Source organism: Notolepis coatsorum (genome assembly GCF_963971535.1).
Source record: "Notolepis coatsorum genome assembly, chromosome: 13".
Lineage (NCBI taxonomy): Eukaryota > Metazoa > Chordata > Actinopteri > Aulopiformes > Paralepididae > Notolepis > Notolepis coatsorum.
The window spans coordinates 327394-346386 of record NC_140177.1 but is presented as its reverse complement, the minus strand read 5'-3'; the positions used below and the strand labels follow the sequence as shown (position 1 = coordinate 346386).

At 42.9% G+C, this 18993-nt stretch overlaps 1 protein-coding gene across 4 annotated transcripts in view; it reads left to right on the top strand.

Annotated features, from left to right (window-relative positions):
• The first annotated feature begins 347 nt into the window (after window positions 1-347).
• brd2a (bromodomain containing 2a) overlaps window positions 348-18993 on the top strand; it is a 29855-nt gene continuing 11209 nt past the window's right edge. For 2 of the 4 annotated variants that reach the window (XM_084327815.1, XM_084327814.1), the window contains exons 1-7: window positions 690-2342; window positions 8615-8927; window positions 10607-10744; window positions 11372-11522; window positions 12568-12770; window positions 16782-17267; window positions 17887-18015. In XM_084327815.1, the coding sequence (XP_084183941.1) occupies window positions 2311-2342; window positions 8615-8927; window positions 10607-10744; window positions 11372-11522; window positions 12568-12770; window positions 16782-17267; window positions 17887-18015 (1452 nt within the window). In that variant the 5' untranslated portion in view covers window positions 690-2310. The other 2 variants (XM_084327812.1, XM_084327813.1) reach the window with 2 other exon arrangements.

Here is an 18993-nt window from a genome sequence, read left to right as displayed (position 1 = left end):
CAATGCAGCAGTGCGTGTTCACGGTAGGCACGCATGCGCAGTTTCCAGTGTGCCGCGTGCAGAGGGTGAGGTCCGCGTGTTGGTCGTCGTCAATTCACATCCAGATAGAGACACAAACTTTATATTAGAAAACCTGAGAGACGCGCTGAAATGTTAACGGGGACCGAGGCGTGCGTGTGGACGACGGATTAGTACGGGAAGGTCGAGAAATATCGAAATCAATAACACTGAAGAAGATGGTGTGTGTGTGTCACGTGGTCGGAAGTGACCAATCAGAGCGATCCTTGTATACTCGAAAGTATGTTCTTTGTTCGGGATTTTGCCAATTTTATCTTCAAATACGACCAAATTTCTTTGAAAACCGCAGTGTATGGACATATGGATGATATTTGGATGACAAGAGACACCCGATGGATACATTAGTTGCTTTTTTTTGCGGAATGCCACGTGTGCAACTTTAGATAAACATTGCACTAGGGCTTATTTTATCACATGACCCCCCTCCCCCTCCCCCCACCTCGCGCAGTGATTGGGGGAAGAAGGCGGACATGTTTGAGGGAAATGTGTCGGTTAAAAAGTATCGAGGTGGAAGAGAAGAAGAAGATTTTTTTGAAGAAAAGTGTCGCAGCGTTTCGGATTTACAGTTTCAAGATTTATATTTATTTAAAAGGTTTTTATGTTATTATTTGAAAACATTAGTCAGCTTTTGATTTACCCCTTTTTAATACTTTTTTTTAACGATTATCTGGATTTGTTTTGTACGTTTTTCTAAATTCGTTGAAAAGTTTGGTAATCTATTATGTGTCAGGGTTTATCTTTCGCTTTTACATTATTTATTATTCGCGTGACATTGTTGGAACCCTGTAACCTTGGTGTGTGTGGGGGATGGGCGCACGAGGTTAGGTAACCATTTTGTCTGGTCGTTGACCGTAGAGAGAGAGCTTATTCCGACCGGGCCTTGCTGGAAAAGGTTACTTCAGGAATTCATTGTTTTTATTTGTTCATTTGGGATATCACTAGACTTGATAAACGTCTTGCTAAAGTCTCAATTGGGTTGTTGGCTTCTTTTTAGGTTATCTTATGGTGTGTGGTATCTTTAGGGTGTAATGGTGGACGTTTTATGTTGGCTGTAAGACGTTTCTGAATGTATATCTCGTATTTAGATTGGTTGGTATTCATGCGTTTGTGTAGTTGGACTAAAGCAGTGCTATTTGTATGGAATTCGTCGAAGGCCAAGGAAGAGAAACTGCTGTGTCATTCAATTGAGGGCAGGTTTTCTTTGGGTGTTTTGACCTAGGCTAGGTTTTATTCCGTTTTCTCGTAATGTTTTGAAACGTTATTCCAAACGTATACAACATTTTGTAAAGTTCGTGTCGTTATCTTGGGGGAGGGGGGCATGTTTTCCTAGTAGTCTTGACCATCAAGGCCTTGTTTGTTAATGTACCAGTGCATGTTCTCTCTGGAACCTGCTTTTGTTATTAAGTGACTTTTCTCATAACATTGTGCATCCTACCGAAGAGCAACGATTGGTGGGTTTTATTTGATTAATTTCGTATCAAATGTCGACACAATGGGAGTTTTTAAGTACTAGTTACAGTGCTTCAAGATGGCGACCGCGTACTCCTCGGTAGAGACAGAAATGCGGATACTGTGAGGGAGGGCGGTGCGCGTGGGCAGCCTCTGGCTTCAGAGAGACACACGTGACCTGTGGTGGAGGGGGGTGGCGCGTGGGCAGCCTTTGGCTTCAGAGAGAGAGACACGTGACCTGGCGGAACAACCAATGGCATCCCTTGTATTTACACTGGAAGCCCGCGTTAGAATCTCATTGACCAATCCTCGTCGTCGCTATACCCACGTTGACGTAATGTAATATGATCAGCAGCAGGGGCGGGCTCAAAGCTGTCGCATTTTGTAGAGGATTATGCTTAAGAAACCAGTCAGAAACTATATTTCTGAAATGCCAGGTGTGTAGGGCCAATGGTGTTGTGAAATAATACTTGATGGACAACAAAAATGTGCGAATAGTTTGGCTCGAACTATTGTCGGGGAAAACCTCCTCACACAAGGGCGTGGTTACTTTGAGAGACGGGTCGAGTAGCGAATTGATACTATGGGGCGTGAACATCCCCGACTCCCGTGTCCAATAGTGTGCATAGTTGGTCTATAAAGGGACGGGTGTAGTCGCAGCGTCGCCATTTCACTGAAGCAGTGACTAGTAGCGGAGACGCGGTGGAGGGGACGGGAGAGAGAGGACGTCCAGTCTGATCCTGATTATCGGTGTAGCTATAAACAGAATCCGGATCCATCCTGATGGATATGGCTCTAAACCCGCCCCTTGACAGGTATCTACTGGTAAAATTGACTCTCACCTTGCGATTGGAGGGAATATTGTTGTTATTAATGCACCTGCTTCTTCTGAGAAATTGGGTTTATCTTTGCAAACCTCAGAGCCGACCGGGGGTGGAATTGGAGGAGGTGGACCTTTTCGTTTTGCACCAGAAAGGACATCTCGTCCTTATATTGAAGGGAAACGACATTGCTTCCGAGGATATGAGTAAATGGAAATAATGTGTTATTTTTGTGTGTGAAGTGGTGGCGGCCGTTCAATGTTAATACACGACCAGCGCCATCTTCGCGCCGCCTCTCTTCCTCTGTTGGCCGCTTTCTGGTGGCTAGTGGGCTATGTTAGCATTATTAGCTACCCGGTCGGCCTCCTGATATTAACGCTGCCTATTAATGTTGGCTGGTATCTCCCGTAACTGTTTAGTATGGAAGAATCGCAGTGACTTATTTTTAGCTAGTTAACGTTATTCTAGCTGTTGGAGTGACTGACTGAGTTTGTGATGAAAAGGCTCGCGAGCACCTGTGTTGTTGTTTGTGAGCCGGTCTCGCGCCTCCGTCTGTCCAGCCGCTTTGTTATTGTAGCCATGGTGATGTTATATTGGGTCAGTGGCGATCACTGGGAGAAGGGTGACACACGAGTGGATGTTGTTATTGACATATTATCATGTCATCCCAGGAGGACAAATTGCAACTAAATAGTGACATGTTGTGAGTCTAGACATTTTACAGATTAGATGAGAACTATATGGATAGATCTGTGCTCAGTGGTGGTGTAGAAAGTTTCTTGTTTTTTAGTATAGCTGCTGGTGCTCGTCTAGTTGAGCACAGTTGAGTCATGTTAGTACTATTTATTATTTTTTGATCCTGCAAGTTATTTAGTTGCAAAACGTATTTCCAAGTATTAAAGAATTACAAATTTTTTTCCAGGTCCATTAACCCTTGTTTCAAGTATTTTTAACATTTTAGTGGTGTTGTGAATGTTTTTTTATATCTTTTTGTACCTGATTTTTTTATTTTTAATAATAAAGTACATTAAATGTCCCAATGTTTCCAAAAGTTGTATTATTATTTGAAACCAGTTGATAATTGTGCTACAGGCAATTTTGATAACAATTGTTACACTGTAACTGTCACTGTTCGTGACTACTGTTAAATCTAAATCTGCACGACCAACCAAGTGGTTATTATACAGAGTAAGTAATGTCAGTTGGGGGTTCACTTCCCCTTTTCACCTTCGTCATAGTGGGAAGTTAGTCTGCCACACTGCCTGTGCAGGAGATATGCAGGGCTCTGACATATTTTAGGACATGTCACAAGCTACTAGCAAGGGAGGAAGGACTACCCCCTCACTGATGCACCCATAGTAAGTCAACGAGTGCCTTTTTCTGGGATCTCAAAAACACCCCTTTAAAGGTCATTGTTTAAATAGCCATATAATCTGCATTTAGATCTCTAGTACAGTGCTCACCGCTTTGGAGACAAAAACTTTTTAGCCATGTGTTTGAAAGGGGTCTTTTATAGTTCTGGGAGAAGAACCGTTTTGGTACCGTCGATTCAGTTGATAACTCTTGTGTCAGCACAAGAGCTCGGATGTGTGTTGTGTTTTCTCCTATTATGTCAGTGGGCCATTAGCAGGGTGATGGGATAGTTCACACACTTCTATTCTGGGTCGCTGAAGGACAGTGCAGTGTCCTCCTGACTCCACAAACTCACCCAGAGCTGGAAACGCTATTATTACTGATAATTAGGCTAAATGTTTTTTCTCACTGATGGGTAGAAGTGTGGCATATTAGGTGTTGAATATCAACCATAATTATTCATAGGATCTGTCACCTGCACTAGGGGGTATTTAAGTGGTACTTCATTCAAACCAGTGCCTTGTATGAACTCATAAAGGTCAGCTGACGAGGCCTAATCGTCCTAATTTATTTTGACTACATAATTACTGGGTTATTTCCTAATAAAGATTTCCTTCGTTCACTGCTTTTGGTTTTCTTTTGAAAGTGTGCTGTAGTTGAAGGTGTGTGACGTGTAATTAAAGGTGGTACTAAGGCTTACAGCAGGACTTCAAGGCAGATGGAATAAAGCGCTAAGCGCAGCTCTGGGGAAGTAGTGTAGAATTGGCACGCAGAGAAATTGTAATTTTATAGGATTAGTTTAAGTCTAGTCTCTGCACTGTAGTAAATGGCTGACTACTGTGGATGGCTTGTGACTTCCCACTACTGAATACACCCCTTGTGTTGGTAGGAGGGTAGGGTCTCGTTTCCGCCGTTACGCCAGCCTACCATCTAATGGCCCCATTAGCTCGTGTGTTGCCATGGTGACATTAGGGAAATATTAGGCTGACATTAGGGAAGTAAAGTGCATGCAGGTGTTTCTGAAGATCTACATTTCCCAGGTGGCCTTGTGGTTTTGTTGACTGGAGAGAGTTTCTGTGTCCCTCTGGTTATGGTTAATAAAGGCCTCATATTAGAACAGACTGGCAGGAAGAAAGACACAACTTATTACCTTACTTTCTGAATAGATAGGTGTGTTTATCAATTCGTCTCTGCCAGGGTCGTCCATTAACAATAACTGCATGGAGGGGAGGGGGGTTTACAGAACAGGGAAGTCATCCGGTTGTTATGGCGCAACAGTGCAAACTCTGCCTGACTCAGCCTATAGCTACATAGTAGCGTGTCATGGGAGCGTTAATGTGTGAGTGACTCAGCCTAGCAGCTACATGGTAGACCCCAGGCCCGGGTCTCGTTTCTGAAGTAGCGGGGCATTCTTCAGATAATAATGTAAACAAAGGAAACATGATGAAACCATTAGAACGGGCGGTCTTTAAAGGTGTGCCATTGCCATGTAGATTCAGATCAGTTAAATGTTCAAACTGAATCAACAAACTGAAACTTGGGTCATTGAGGTCACTGAGTCTGAAGCTACGTTTACAGTGACCCTGGTTTTACTTTTAAAGTATTTTAGATTTATGAACGGTAATAATTGGGTTGTAGTAAATATGCTTTATGTATAAAGCAACAAAACCGTTTAACTCTTAGAGGCATGACTTGGTCTATACAGGATTGTTATTAACTCTTGGAGGCATGACTTGGTCTATACAGGATTGTTATTAACTCTTGGAGGCATGACTTGGTCTATACAGATTGTTATTAACTCTTGGAGGCATGACTTGGACTATACAGATTGTTATTAACTCTTGGAGGCATGACTTGGACTATACAGATTGTTATTTGTGCAGAACTTTCCACATAGTTCCCCCCGGAGAGGAAGAGCTTCTCTGTACCGCCCTGAATCTGAGTTGCATTGTGTGATGTCACGAATGGGCTGCAACTCTCATGGTCTTATTATGTGATGACTTGACACTTGTTATCTTCAGAGGAAGCTGAGTAGGTATCGACACGTCTTCAAAGAATATAAGCTGCTGTTTCCTGGTAACTCAATGGGTGCTTGTATAATTTGCACACTAGACACTTTGTAGATCCTTGCATCGTTAACATATCACAGCAGGCTAACGCTCTTTCCGGGAATAAAAGCATTGATTCCAAAAGTTCCATCACTGATGCTTGAAATATGTGAACTTAGTGAAACAACATGGCAAATTGGATTGGATTGAAATGTACAAAACGTTGCTACCATAAAACATAGCAGAGTTAATGGGGTCCCCTGTCAATACACTACACAGTGTAGTTGCCGGTAAAACAAGGGCATTTTTTTGACAACCGTATTCGCAACTATTTGAAAATGTATGCCCATCCCTAGAAAAAAAAACATAATTTTTGAAAAACATTGTTATTTATATATATATGTGTATATATATTTTAAAATTATGTAATTGTTAAAATCTGGCCCTTGTCTTAACAAAGAGACCAACTTTCAGACGCTGGCCGTGAGTATATTCCCACGCCTTGCTGTAACCAGACAGCTGGAACCACACCCGGAATACACAGGGATGGCAGTTTCTCTTCCGCAGAAGCGGGTGTGGGCGAGAGACACTACATTCTTAATCCCTCCCTTTAGTTTCTGTGAGTGCTGAGTTGTTATTCAAGTTGACGTGGTAGGAATGTCCATCTGCCCCCAGCAGCAGGTCTCGGTTAGTCCTCGTGGCTGGCTGGTAAGGCTGCCTGAGACCACTTATCGATTTATCGATAACTGCAAGTTTTAGATTAGTTAGTTTTAAGTTATAGATTTTTTTGCATGTGTAAATATTTTTAATGTTTTTTTTATTTTAACATAAAAAAAACGTTGCTATACTAAAATACTAGGTCTTGTGGCATGTTTTAGTTAAAACATCCCCATTTCATGTAAATTCAGTTGAATTGCAAATCTGCACTGTGCATTCAATATGCAGTGCACTCCATCACATCGAGTCCTCACGGCTGGCTGGTGTCTGGTGCTCAGGTCTCCAGACTCACTTTTTTCACCACTGTCCCAGAACCGTCCCGAAATACAATTTTAACCGTCCCAAAGTGAATGTAAACCGTCCCAAAAAATTCGTATCTTTACTTTGTTTTTTCCGTCTTGTTATTGCCATAAAAACACCATTCAAATGATTAGGAAATAAATAATTGTATTTTTTATTTGAAATAATTATTTATTTTAACAATAGGCACATTAGATCAACAGGTAACAACAAAACAACCAAAGCAATAACGATATTGAAACATCTTATTTTAGTGTCGGAGTAATACTGTGTGTGTGAGAGAGAGTGATGAATGGGAGCGAGCATCAAATCTCAGTCTTTATTTCTGTAGAGAAAAAGAAAATGAATTGATTTAGTCAAAAGGAAAATGATTTCACAAGAATCATGATACAAATATATATATATTGGTGGTGTTAATGATATCTTGTAGATTATTATGGATATTTGCAACTTATTTTAAGTCAAGGACTGACTGATAGGATAGTTTAAGAAGTAATAAAACATGTAGTGAAAGGTACAGAAATCATCTGACATCTAAGGGAGTCAAAGTGTCCAATTTCATGGATACTGTAAGGAATAAAAGTGTGTTCGAACGTTCAGCCATATTTATTCTCCAAACTGAACATTTTCGGTGGCAGCATAGTCATTATAACGGACACTGTGATGTATTGAGTCTCTTGGATTCTGTAGTTGAGTGACGTCACACTAGGAAATCAAGAAGACACAGAGTTGTAATCTGCAGCCCCCGATGCATGACGAGACATGTAAACGAAAAGACAATGAATATGAAGTTAACTTTGAATGATAGATACACCTAGCTAACATGTTGTGGGCTGCTTTGAGCGAACGATACACATTCACACTCAAATCAACCCCTAGCTATTATGGCTGTGTACCGTTTTTCCCACACACACACACCAGGGCTAACGTTAGCTAGCAAGCAGCCCGCTAATTAGCAGCTGACTACTGTATACAGTTCCAATAGACTGACATTACACCTTTTTTTAACAAGGTGCTTAAAAAGGCCTTGAAATTCAAATCAACCATTCGCATTGAAAGTTGAATCAAGAAATAGAGTTTTTTTTAATTTAAAGTGTAACTAATTGTCGTAAATTGTTTTTTTAAGCCATACATATTTTATCAAGAAAGAAGAGAGAAAAAAATAGCATTTAAAAGTGAATTGTATCCTTTTAAATGCCCCTTTTAAAATGAAAAACAGTGCTTAGGAAAGTACTTGAAAGTCCTTGAATTTCATTTTGCAATGTCTGTGGGAACCCTGTTACAAGGTTTTCCCTGGATAGTAGCCGGCGATCGGGCTTTTGTGAGTGAAGCGTCGCTGAGAAGATGTGATGAATTCAAGTCTGCTCTGAGTTACTGTTGGGTTTTCCTGTTCTCAGCGGGGCTGTGTGCAATATAGCTGCTTTACATACCCCCTTTTAAAACAATTATAAACCCCTAATTATATTAGGCACAGTTTTGTTGTCTACTCTAAATGAACGGTGGAAAGTAAATATAATCGATTTCTCATTTTGAAAGGGTCCCACTTCACCATTAAACCCTCCAGCCCAGTTTCATGATTATCAATTTGATTATCTAACTTGATTTTCCACACCTAAGATATCGGATATTAGAGTCTGGTATATAGTAGCATATATATATATAAATAAAGTCTCTGAACTTATTGAATAGCTATACTGTATATCACACATATACCAATATCAAAACCATCGGGGTATAGCTACTTAATTGCTGAGACAATAGTTTGTTGGATAGTGAAAAGATGTATGAATTATATCGTTACAACATGAAGACCGCTAGAATAATCCCCCCCCCCCCCCCCCCCCGCAGTTCCCTGATGGGGGTGGAGCTCGGTGTGATGGGAGTCATGGCGATGGACCACCAGGGCCAGGGCGCCGGCAAGCGCATCCGCAAACCCTCGCTCCTGTACGAGGGCTTCGAGAGCCCCGCGCTGGCCCCCCTCGGGCACGGGCAGACGGCCCCCTCGGGACCCCCCCAGCCCCCGGTCAGGGACCCCAGCCGGCAGGGCCGCGCCACCAACCAGCTGCAGTTCCTCCAGAAGGCTCTGCTCAAGTCGCTGTGGAGGCACCACTTCGCCTGGCCCTTCCACGACCCTGTGGACGCCTCCAAGCTCCAGCTGCCTGTGAGTCACTGACTCCTCCCTCCTTTTCTTCTCTCTAGACTCTGCCTCCTCCCAGTCATAACCTCCTCCACCCCAAGACTCGACCGAGACGGTCACTTTCAGCCACTAGATGGTCTAATGCCCTCTCTTCCATTGGCTGTGGTCCGCCCCATTAATAACCTCCCCGTTGGCAAGACTCATTTTTTTTGGACGAAGATTCTTTTTTGAAGATTTAATCTTGGTTTTTATAAAGAAAGTATAGCCTATCTGACCAGAATGTAGGCCACCAGTAATACTAACACATTGAATAAAACAAGGTAGGTATATATTTACATCTTTTAAATGAACATTTAAAACATACTGTTTACACAAGTAAAAAAAAAATATATATATATATGCTAAAGAAAAATAGAATTATTTATCTGTTATTAAAATTTAAAAAAAATGTAATCAAACTGTAGCCTAATGGTGGTAGGCTTATTTCTAATGTCCATTTAGATCTCAAAGTGAAAAATGAAATATATTTTTATGTATATTAATTAATTAAACATGCTTCAGTTGCCTCATTGATCGCCACAGTCTTAAAATGTGAATTATAACCCCAACCCTCTGAGACCTACTAGTTAGCCAGTGGATTATTTATAACCCCAACCCTCTGAAACCTACTGGTTAGCCAGTGGATTATTTATAACCCCAACCCTCTGAAACCTACTAGTTAGCCAGTGGATTATTTATAACCCCAACCCTCTGAAACCTACTGGGTAGCCAGTGGATTATAACCCCAACCCTCTGAAACCTACTGGTTAGCCAGTGGATTATAACCCCAACCCTCTGAAACCTACTGGGTAGCCAGTGGATTATAACCCCAACCCCCTGAAACCTACTGGGTAGCCAGTGGATCGTCCAACATTAACGTTGCTGTCTTTCCAAGGCCGCACTGGGCTCGCTTTGTACTCGTGAAGCCAGCGCGGTACTTAAACTCACCCGAGGCTGAGCGTCTTCATAGAATTTCGCCCCCGCTCTCTCTCTCTCTCATTCCTTCGACACAGGTCCCATCCTCTATAATGTCCTGTAGACATCACTGACCTGCACCGTGTGACTGTCACTGCCCACACTGACTGGGGTCAAGGTGTAGTTAGTTAGTTGACTGTCACTGGGGTCAAGGTGTAGTTAGTTGACTGTCACTGGGGTCAAGGTGTAGTTAGTTGACTGTCACTGGGGTCAAGGTGTAGTTAGTTGACTGTCACTGGGGTCAAGGTGTAGTTAGTTGACTGTCACTGGGGTCAAGGTGTAGTTAGTTGACTGTCACCGGGGTCAAGGTGTAGTTAGTTGACTGTCACTGGGGTCGAGGTGTAGTTAGTTGTGTTTCCGCTCCACACTGGGGTTGAGGTGTAGTTAGTTGTGTTTCCGCTCCACACTGGGGGTCACCCAAAAGAACGGAGCGCGCGGTGTTCCGCAAACTCAAGTCAGCGCATGCTGATGGTTCACAGAGAACCTAAAACACAGAGAACCTAAAACACAGAGAACCTAACGCCAGGCTGCAGTTTTTATTATATGAAGTTAAAATAGTTGAATCCCCATTTTGACATCACTCACTGCATAAAAGCAGAATGTGAAGAACTGAAAGCCCCAGTACCTGTACCCCAGGACCTCTCTCTCTCTCTCTCTCTCTTCCTGACCCCCGTCTCTGTCTCCACCAGGACTACCACAAGATCATCAAGCAGCCCATGGACATGGGGACCATCAGGAAGAGGCTGGAGAACCACTACTACCGCAGCGCCAGCGAGTGCATGCAGGACTTCAACACCATGTTCACCAACTGCTACATCTACAACAAGGTAACAGGACGGGCTCCTTCATGGATCCTCTTCATAGCAGCACAGGGGAGGGGAGGGGAGGTACAGGTATGGGCAGGGTAATGGTAGAATCGCATGAGAAAAATAAACGGTGTAAACTAGGGGTGGAACGGTTCACAAAATCCACGGTTCGGTTTGCATCCCGGTTTTTGGGGTCACGGTTTTGGGGTCGGTTCGGTATATGTTTTATTTTTATTTTTTTATAAAATAAAAATGTAACACTCCTAAAATGCCATACATCAGCATAAAATATATAGCCTAAAAATAATAAAACTTTTCAGTTATTCTCAAGGACGTAGTCATGCAAAAACTGAACGAATGAGGCAGTTTGACATCAGGCACATAATTTTGACAAGTGACCGGTTAGAGCTAGGAGAGATTTTGGTACAGCAAGAGGGGAGCCAATAAATGTGAAGTTATCTTTGAACCCCTGTTGTCAATATAAAGTGATAGTAAAGGGTTAACCTTCTGTAGTGTGGCAGTGAAAGGGTTAATGTCTGCATTAATAATTTATTTGCTGGATCAAATGAAGCATTTATCCTGCTGTGTTCCAAGCTTCTTGCTCACCCATACTCCCCCCCCCCCCCCCCCCCCCCTCTCTCTCTCCAGCCTACAGATGACATAGTGCTCATGGCACAGTCTCTGGAGAAGGCCTTCCTACAGAGGGTGGCCCAGATGCCCCAGGAGGAGATAGAACTGCCCCCTCCCCCGCCGCGGGGCAAACCGGGCAAACCTGGCAGGAAGAGCAGAGGAGCAGCGGGTGAGTTCTCTATCTCTCGCTCTCTGTTAGAGCCATATGGAATCCGCGATCACGGAATCGCGGAGGGAATCGCGGAATTGAGCAATAACAATGGAATCAACTATAATTTTTTTTTTTTTTTTTTTTTATTACTTTTTTATGTTGTGGGACTTGTACAGCACTTTGTTCAACTTTGTCAGTGCTGTAAAGTTTAAACCTTTTTAAATCTTAGACAAACAAAACACTTTGCTTTCATGAAATATTGTAAGCCGTCATTTGAGGCTTTATAAAAGCAGCACAATGAACACAAATCTGTCAGTGCCGAGTCCGACCTCATCTTAAATAACAAACAGCATTGCTTGTTGTAATTAACAAAGAGAGGCAGAGTTGATTTTGCAAAAATATATATAATTTTTTATTTTTTTATAATCGAATTTTATTTTCATATTCGAATCCCATGCCCATCGAACGAAGCTTCGAAGTATTTAAGACAGCCCTATTAAATGGACTGTTATATCTTATTAAATTGTGGACATTTATTCATTCCCACTTATTAGACACTATTTCTGATAGGGATGTCCGATATTATCGGTATCGGTTGATATCGGTTGATATCGGTATCGGAAATTAAGAGTTGGACAATATCGAAATATCGGTATCGGTAAAAAAGCCAATATCGAGCATCCCTAATTTCTGATCGTAAAATGAGCGTACAAAGCAAAATACAGAATTCTGAAATATTAAAACGGAAAAAACGGAATTTGGAAAAAAATTAAATGGAATTTGGAAAAAAATAAAACGGATTTCATATGGCTCTACTCTCTGTCTCTGTCTGTCTCTCTTTCAACTCCTCGACAGACGGCACAGCTGTGATTTTTTTGAGGGTTTGAGAGGTCGATTAGCTGAGAAAGGGTTTCTGGGTTAAGTTCACGTTGGTTGTGTTTTACAGAATTCTGTTGTAACTCTTCCCCTCTCTTTCCTCTCTCCCTCTCTCTCTCTCTCTCCCCCCCCCTCTCTCGCTCTCTTTCCTCTCTCTTTCTCTCTCTCTCTCTCTCTTCCCCCCCAGTCTCCGGAGGGGTGACGACGGCTCACCAGGTTCCAGCCGTGTCCCAGTCGGCCTACTCCCCCCCCACCCCGGAGACCCCCGACTCGCTCCTCTCCACCCCCCCACAGACCGTTCTGACCAAGAGCCTGCTCCCCCCGCCGCCCCCCCCTGCTCAGAGCGCCGCGGCCATGATGAGTCTGCCTCCTACGCAGCCCACCGCCAAGGTGATGATGATGATGATGATGATGATAATCATTTATACAGCACACGTACAGTACAACAAAAAGAGGTTTAGCATCCAACCAGAGTGCAAATGTAACAGCAATGTACGGGTGATTAACCCTTTCACTACCACACTACAGAAGGTTAACCTTTTACTGGCTGCAATTGTAGCTTACCACCACCGGGATGACTGTGTATGAACGAATAATGGACTCTGTAAGCGCTCTGGGGTCACTGGGGTGTCATGAAGAGCGCTATATAAATCCAATCTATTATTATTATTATTATTATTATTATTATTATTATTATTATTATTATTATTATTATATTTAGGTTATTGTATTATATGAATGTTTATATGTTTATTTCTATAACCTTACATTGAAACGGCATTAGGAATATTGATTGGATTTAGATAGTCATTGAAGCGTCTTATTTGTCATAATAGAACATTCTAGAACATTTGTGAGGTCACAGTATGATGTCATAATCTAACATTCTAGAACATTTGTGAGGTCACAGTATGATGTCATAATCTAACATTCTAGAACATTTGTTGATGTTATATGTGGTCATAACTAAACATTCTAGAACATTTGTGTATCTATTATATTCAACAAGAAGAAGAAGCTCATTCTGCATCTTGAAACGGTGCTGAGCAGTACTTCTGTAAAGAAAGACTTCGCTGTGGAAGAGAAATAAACCATTTGGATATCTTTGTTTTACCCCGGAGCGGCTGTGGACATTATTTTTCTTTATCACCGAACGTACTACTCACAAGTAGGCAACTTTAACCAGTAGAGTGGAACGTCGGCCCTCATATTAGTAAGAAAACTCTGTTCCAAGAGGAAAAGGGAATCGACACGAACTACTGGAACGCGTAAAAGAAGGATAACAACAAATGTCGGAGCCTCGGAAGGTTAAAATGACACAAAAGGCCTATGAGGAAAATGTCCGTCATGCCATCAATAAGAGGAGAGCTAAGCTATGTCAGCTAACTGGTCACATGAATCGGGTGAATCAGTTAATGGATGAGGACGACGACGGTAACTTGGAAGTTGTACAGACAAAATTGGTAGAATTCAACAAGCTATTTGGAGAGTTCTGTGAGCTTAATACCTCAGTCCAGGCGTTACTAAGCGAAAACATAAGCAAGACATCAGAAGAGGAGATGAAGACGGATCAGGATGGATGGTTCACGCCAAAGTTTGACACATTTTACAACTTCACAGTAAATGCTGCTTGGAAAGGGGTGCATCAGCGTATAGCGGCGTCTAGGAAGCACCAAGATGAGGTAGGGCCTGAAGACAGTGCATCCGTCGTCTTAAAAATGCAGGCTTCACAGAGCGGTCAGGTGGCGTTGTCCGGAGACGCTGGATTTGCCTGTTCGAATCCAGCTCCCGGCGTTGTCACCACCTTGGCTGGCCGTTCACACTAATACAATTGGCAGTATTAGAGGGTGGGAAAGCTGGAGGGGTGGGTCCGGGTCGTTGTAAACAGCGACTCCTACAGTTCGGTCGGGGCGCCTGCTCAGCGCGGATAGGATCTAAGGGGGGTAGTGTGATCCTTCCACACGTTACACCCTCTCAGTGAGAGTCTGCGCTGCCAGGTGAAAAGAAGCGGTTGATTGGCTAGACGTGTGTCGGAGGAAGCACGTGATAGCCTCCACTCTTCCCCAGACCGACTGTGGGGGGTAAGTGCGCAGCGACCAGGAAGGGGATTGGGAATTGGCATAACGACTAACATTGGGATGGGAGAAAATCGGAGGAAAAAGGAGGGGGAAAAAGATCAATAAAAATAAAAATAAAAATGCAGGCTTCAATCTCTGTTGTTTAGTCTATCTGTTCAGTACTGCTCAGCACTGTTTCAAGATGCACACTGACCTCTTCTTCTTCTTCTTAATATTTTCCGGCAGTGTAAACGCAACATGGCGTATTACTGCCCTCCTCTGTTCTTATACTACGCCCACAATGCTCCCTCTGATCCTCTTCTTCTTCTTCTCGTGAATTTCCGGCAGTCTAGACACCTTTCGGCGTATTGCTGCCTAACTACAATCTAGTTTACGCTCTTCTTCTTCTCATCTTCAAAACACATTACTATCGTCTCTGTCTCCTTCTTCTCTGCTCCTCTTGTCTCTCTCCTTCTTCTCTGCTCCTCTTGTCATACAATCACAATCCAAACATCATCTCATCTCTCTAGCGCCCCCCAAAGGGGGGAACCCTCTTCTCTCTGTCCTCTCCAATCGTCCAGAGAGAATTGTTGAATATATATTAGATACACAAATGTTCTAGAATGTTTGGTTATGACATCATATAACATCACAATAAGGCTGTCCCCGAACCCTGTTCGAACGTTCTTTTTTTTTAATTAATTGTATTATTATAGATTTTACGGGGTGCGGCATAGCCCCTTACGTGACTGCGTCCTGGCTTGCAGATCACAGTCACGTAAGGGGCTAGGGGCGGCATTGCATAGTCTATCGGTGAAAACATTTTTGTTTACAGTGGTGGCTGTTCATGTAAACAAAGCACTCAGAAGAAAATAAAGGGAAAAGACAGCAGTCAAACATACCGGTAATATCATATAACGCACTCACTTTTAGTTGAGTATGCCATACACTGCGGTCAAGTGAGCCGTCCTTCACTTTTGCGTGGCCAAACCAGCCGCTCCAGCCACTTCACCCAGGCGTTGTGCGATGTTTACTCCACAATGTTTTATCTCCAGTTCTTTTGTTTCCAAGACATATCCCAGTAGTTCCCACTCGTTTGAAATCGTACTTCAGAGTTAGGTTGTTGCAAACGGTGGATATTTTGGAGCACTGCCAGAGCCGCACGGCTCTGAGCACTGCTATGTTGTGTGTAACCCGCTATACCGTCCCCACCTCCCGGGTCGTGTTGCGTGTGCACCAAACGTTCCACCCAAAAACGATTTTTTTTTGCGAATGTTCGAACCCATTAATTAAAGTCCGAATGCCAGCGTAACGAACGAACGTTCGGGCTCAGCCTTACATCACAAATGTTCTAGAATGTTTGATTATGACATCATACTGTGACCTCACAAATGTTCTAGAATGTTTGATTATGACATCATACTGTGACCTCACAAATGTTCTAGAATGTTTGATTATGACATACTGTTGACCTCACAAATGTTCTAGAATGTTCTATTATGACAAATAAGACTGTTCAATGACTTTATCCTAAATCCAATCAATATTCCTAATGCCGTTTCAATGTAAGGTTATAAAAATAAACATATAAACATTCATATAATACAATAACCTAAATATATAGCTGTGGCTCCTCTACACCTTCTGTAGTGTGGTAGTGAAAGGGTTAAACTGGGTATAACATATATAAATTCAGTACTATTGAGTAATAGTGCTAATCAGATGTATGTACATATATAATATAGAGATAATAACAGTTGTATTATATAAATAGACGGTATGACTACTACTGGCAAGCAGTGTAACTAGTAAGAGTAATATAAGCCCTATGGTATATACAGCATTATAGTACATGCTATCATACAGAGCTATGGGTTATTATGTGCAGGTGTACAAGCAAGTATATGAGGGGTTATTATATGCAGGTATATTCAGACAAATATGGGTATATATATGCTGTAATATAATTATATAAATGTTACAGGCATGGGCAGGGTGATGGCAGAAGACATGATACAGGCTATCTAATGAAATCTAAATATGAGGGCAAATAAACAGTGTAAACAATATAATTAACTTTGTGTAAACAAAGGTGCAGATGAGGGTCTTTGTATGCCCTAGTATCAGTTATATTATATGTTACAATAAATATAGGCAATCATTTCCCCCCCCAGAATATATACTATGAGTTGCAGTAAAAGTAAACCGTATACACAAGGTGCCCTGACACTGGCATGATATACGTCGGACAGTTTGGGTCCCAAGCTGGAAGAGTTTAGGTTAACAGGCTCCTAGAGGTCCTGCCTGTAACACTAAGCACCTCTCCTTCTGCCCCCCCTCACAGAAAAAGGGCGTGAAGCGTAAGGCGGACACCACCACCCCCACCCCCACCGCCGTGGCCATGCCCGTCATGGGTACCATGGGCGTGGGTGCCATCGGCCTGGGGCTGGGCTCTCCGCTCACCCTCACCTCGCTGGGGGGGGCGGGCCACAACTCCAGCATGGGCGTGAGCCAGGGCATGGGGATGATGGGGATGGGCCACGGAGGAGGAGGAGCCAAGAATCCGGCAGGGGGGGGCAGGAGAGGGGTCAGTGGACGGCCCATCAAGCCGCCCAAGAAGGACCTGCCCGACTCCATGGTGCCCCAGGCGGCGCGGCGGAGCAAGCTGAGCCCCCAGCTGCGCTACTGCAACGGCGTCCAGAAGGACCTGCTGTCCAAGAAGCATGCAGCGTACGCATGGCCCTTCTACAAGCCCGTGGACGCCTCCACGCTGGGCCTGCACGACTACCACGACATCATCAAGCAGCCCATGGACCTCAGCACCATCAAGGTAGACACATGGCACCGCTTTGACACAAGACGCTGCGTTTTGTACGCGGTGAGAGAGCGACTCGCCCCCCACTGCGCTCTGCGGTGCTAGCTTGTTGTTTGATAGTTTTACTAGTTGCTCTACCCTGGAGTGCCCTCGTCTCTTAGCTGCGCTCTGCGGTGCTAGCTGCTGTTTGATAGTTTTACTAGTTGCTCTACCCTGGAGTGCCCTCGTCTCTTAGCTGCGCTCTGCGGTGCTAGCTGCTGTTTGATAGTTTTACTAGTTGCTCTACCCTGGAGTGCCCTCGTCTCTTAGCTGCGCTCTGCGGTGCTAGCTGCTGTTTGATAGTTTTACTAGTTGCTCTACCCTGGAGTGCCCTCGTCTCTTAGCTGCGCTCTGCGGTGCTAGCTGCTGTTTGATAGTTTTATTAGTTGCTCTACCCTGGAGTGCCCTTGTCTTAGCAAACAGAGAATCCATACAGCCCAGAACCCAATAATGGCAGCTTAAAATACAGCTGTAACCTTGGTTCTGTACTGTAGCTCCATGAGCACTTCCAGGGTTAGTGGTTCCATTCCCACCAGGGAAACATACTGATGGTGTACTGTAAGGCAAGTGTCAAGATGTTTCTTTGTGTGTTTAGAGGAAGATGGACGGCAGAGAATACAGGGAGGCCCAGCAGTTCTCTGCTGACGTCAGACTGATGTTCTCCAACTGCTACAAGTACAACCCTCCAGACCATGACGTGGTGGCCATGGCCCGGAAGCTGCAGGTAAACTAACCGGATGTTTGAGTAGAAAACAAATAAAATAAAGGCACTTTTATGCACTTTGCTACCAAGTAATCTTCCTTGCCTATATTACTAGCTACTAGTGATGCACGATATATCGGCCGATATGGCAGTTTTTTTTAGACATCGGTATCGGTCCGATATCAAAATATGGGCCGGTAGGAAAATTATTTTATTTATACATTTTTTTTTATCTATTTTTTTTATTTACATGTTTCAAAATATCAGTCATTTCTGAAAATAAGTTACAAAAGTAAAAAAAAAAAAAAAAACGCTTTATTTGATTATCATAAAGAAGTGTTTTATACAGAGATATCGACATCGGTAAATATTGGTATCGGCCAGAACAGAAATATTAATATCGGTTATCGGTATCGGCCACAATTTTCACATCGGTGCATCACTTAGTAGCTACTATGCACTAAAAACTGTAGCACTCGACACTAGGGATGTCTTGATCCGATCACGGGATCGGGGCCGATCATGTGATTTTCCGAAGATCGGGATCGGCATTATTATTATTATTATTATTATTTTTTTTACTTTTTTTTCTTTTTTATATATATATTTTTTTATTCAACAAACATGACCATGTTCACGTCTTAAACTCATACCGAGGCCTTAGTTTTGGTTTTAAATTGCATATCATCATTAATTTATTTATTGTCACACAGAGCAGAAGAATTTTGCCAAAACAAACCAATAGTATCCAGTGATGGGCAAGCTACTTGGAAAATGTAGTAAGCTACACTACAAGTTACTCTCGATTAAATATAGCTCAACTACAATGGAAGATATCCCCAGAGAAATGTAGCAAGCTACACTACAAGAACATGGCAAAAATAGCTAACTACAGCGGCACTACTTTTTTTTATTTTTTTTTACTTTATGATCAAGTTTCCACACAGCCCAATGCCTGATGCTGCACGGCGGCAGTTTAAACAACAACATTATTATTGT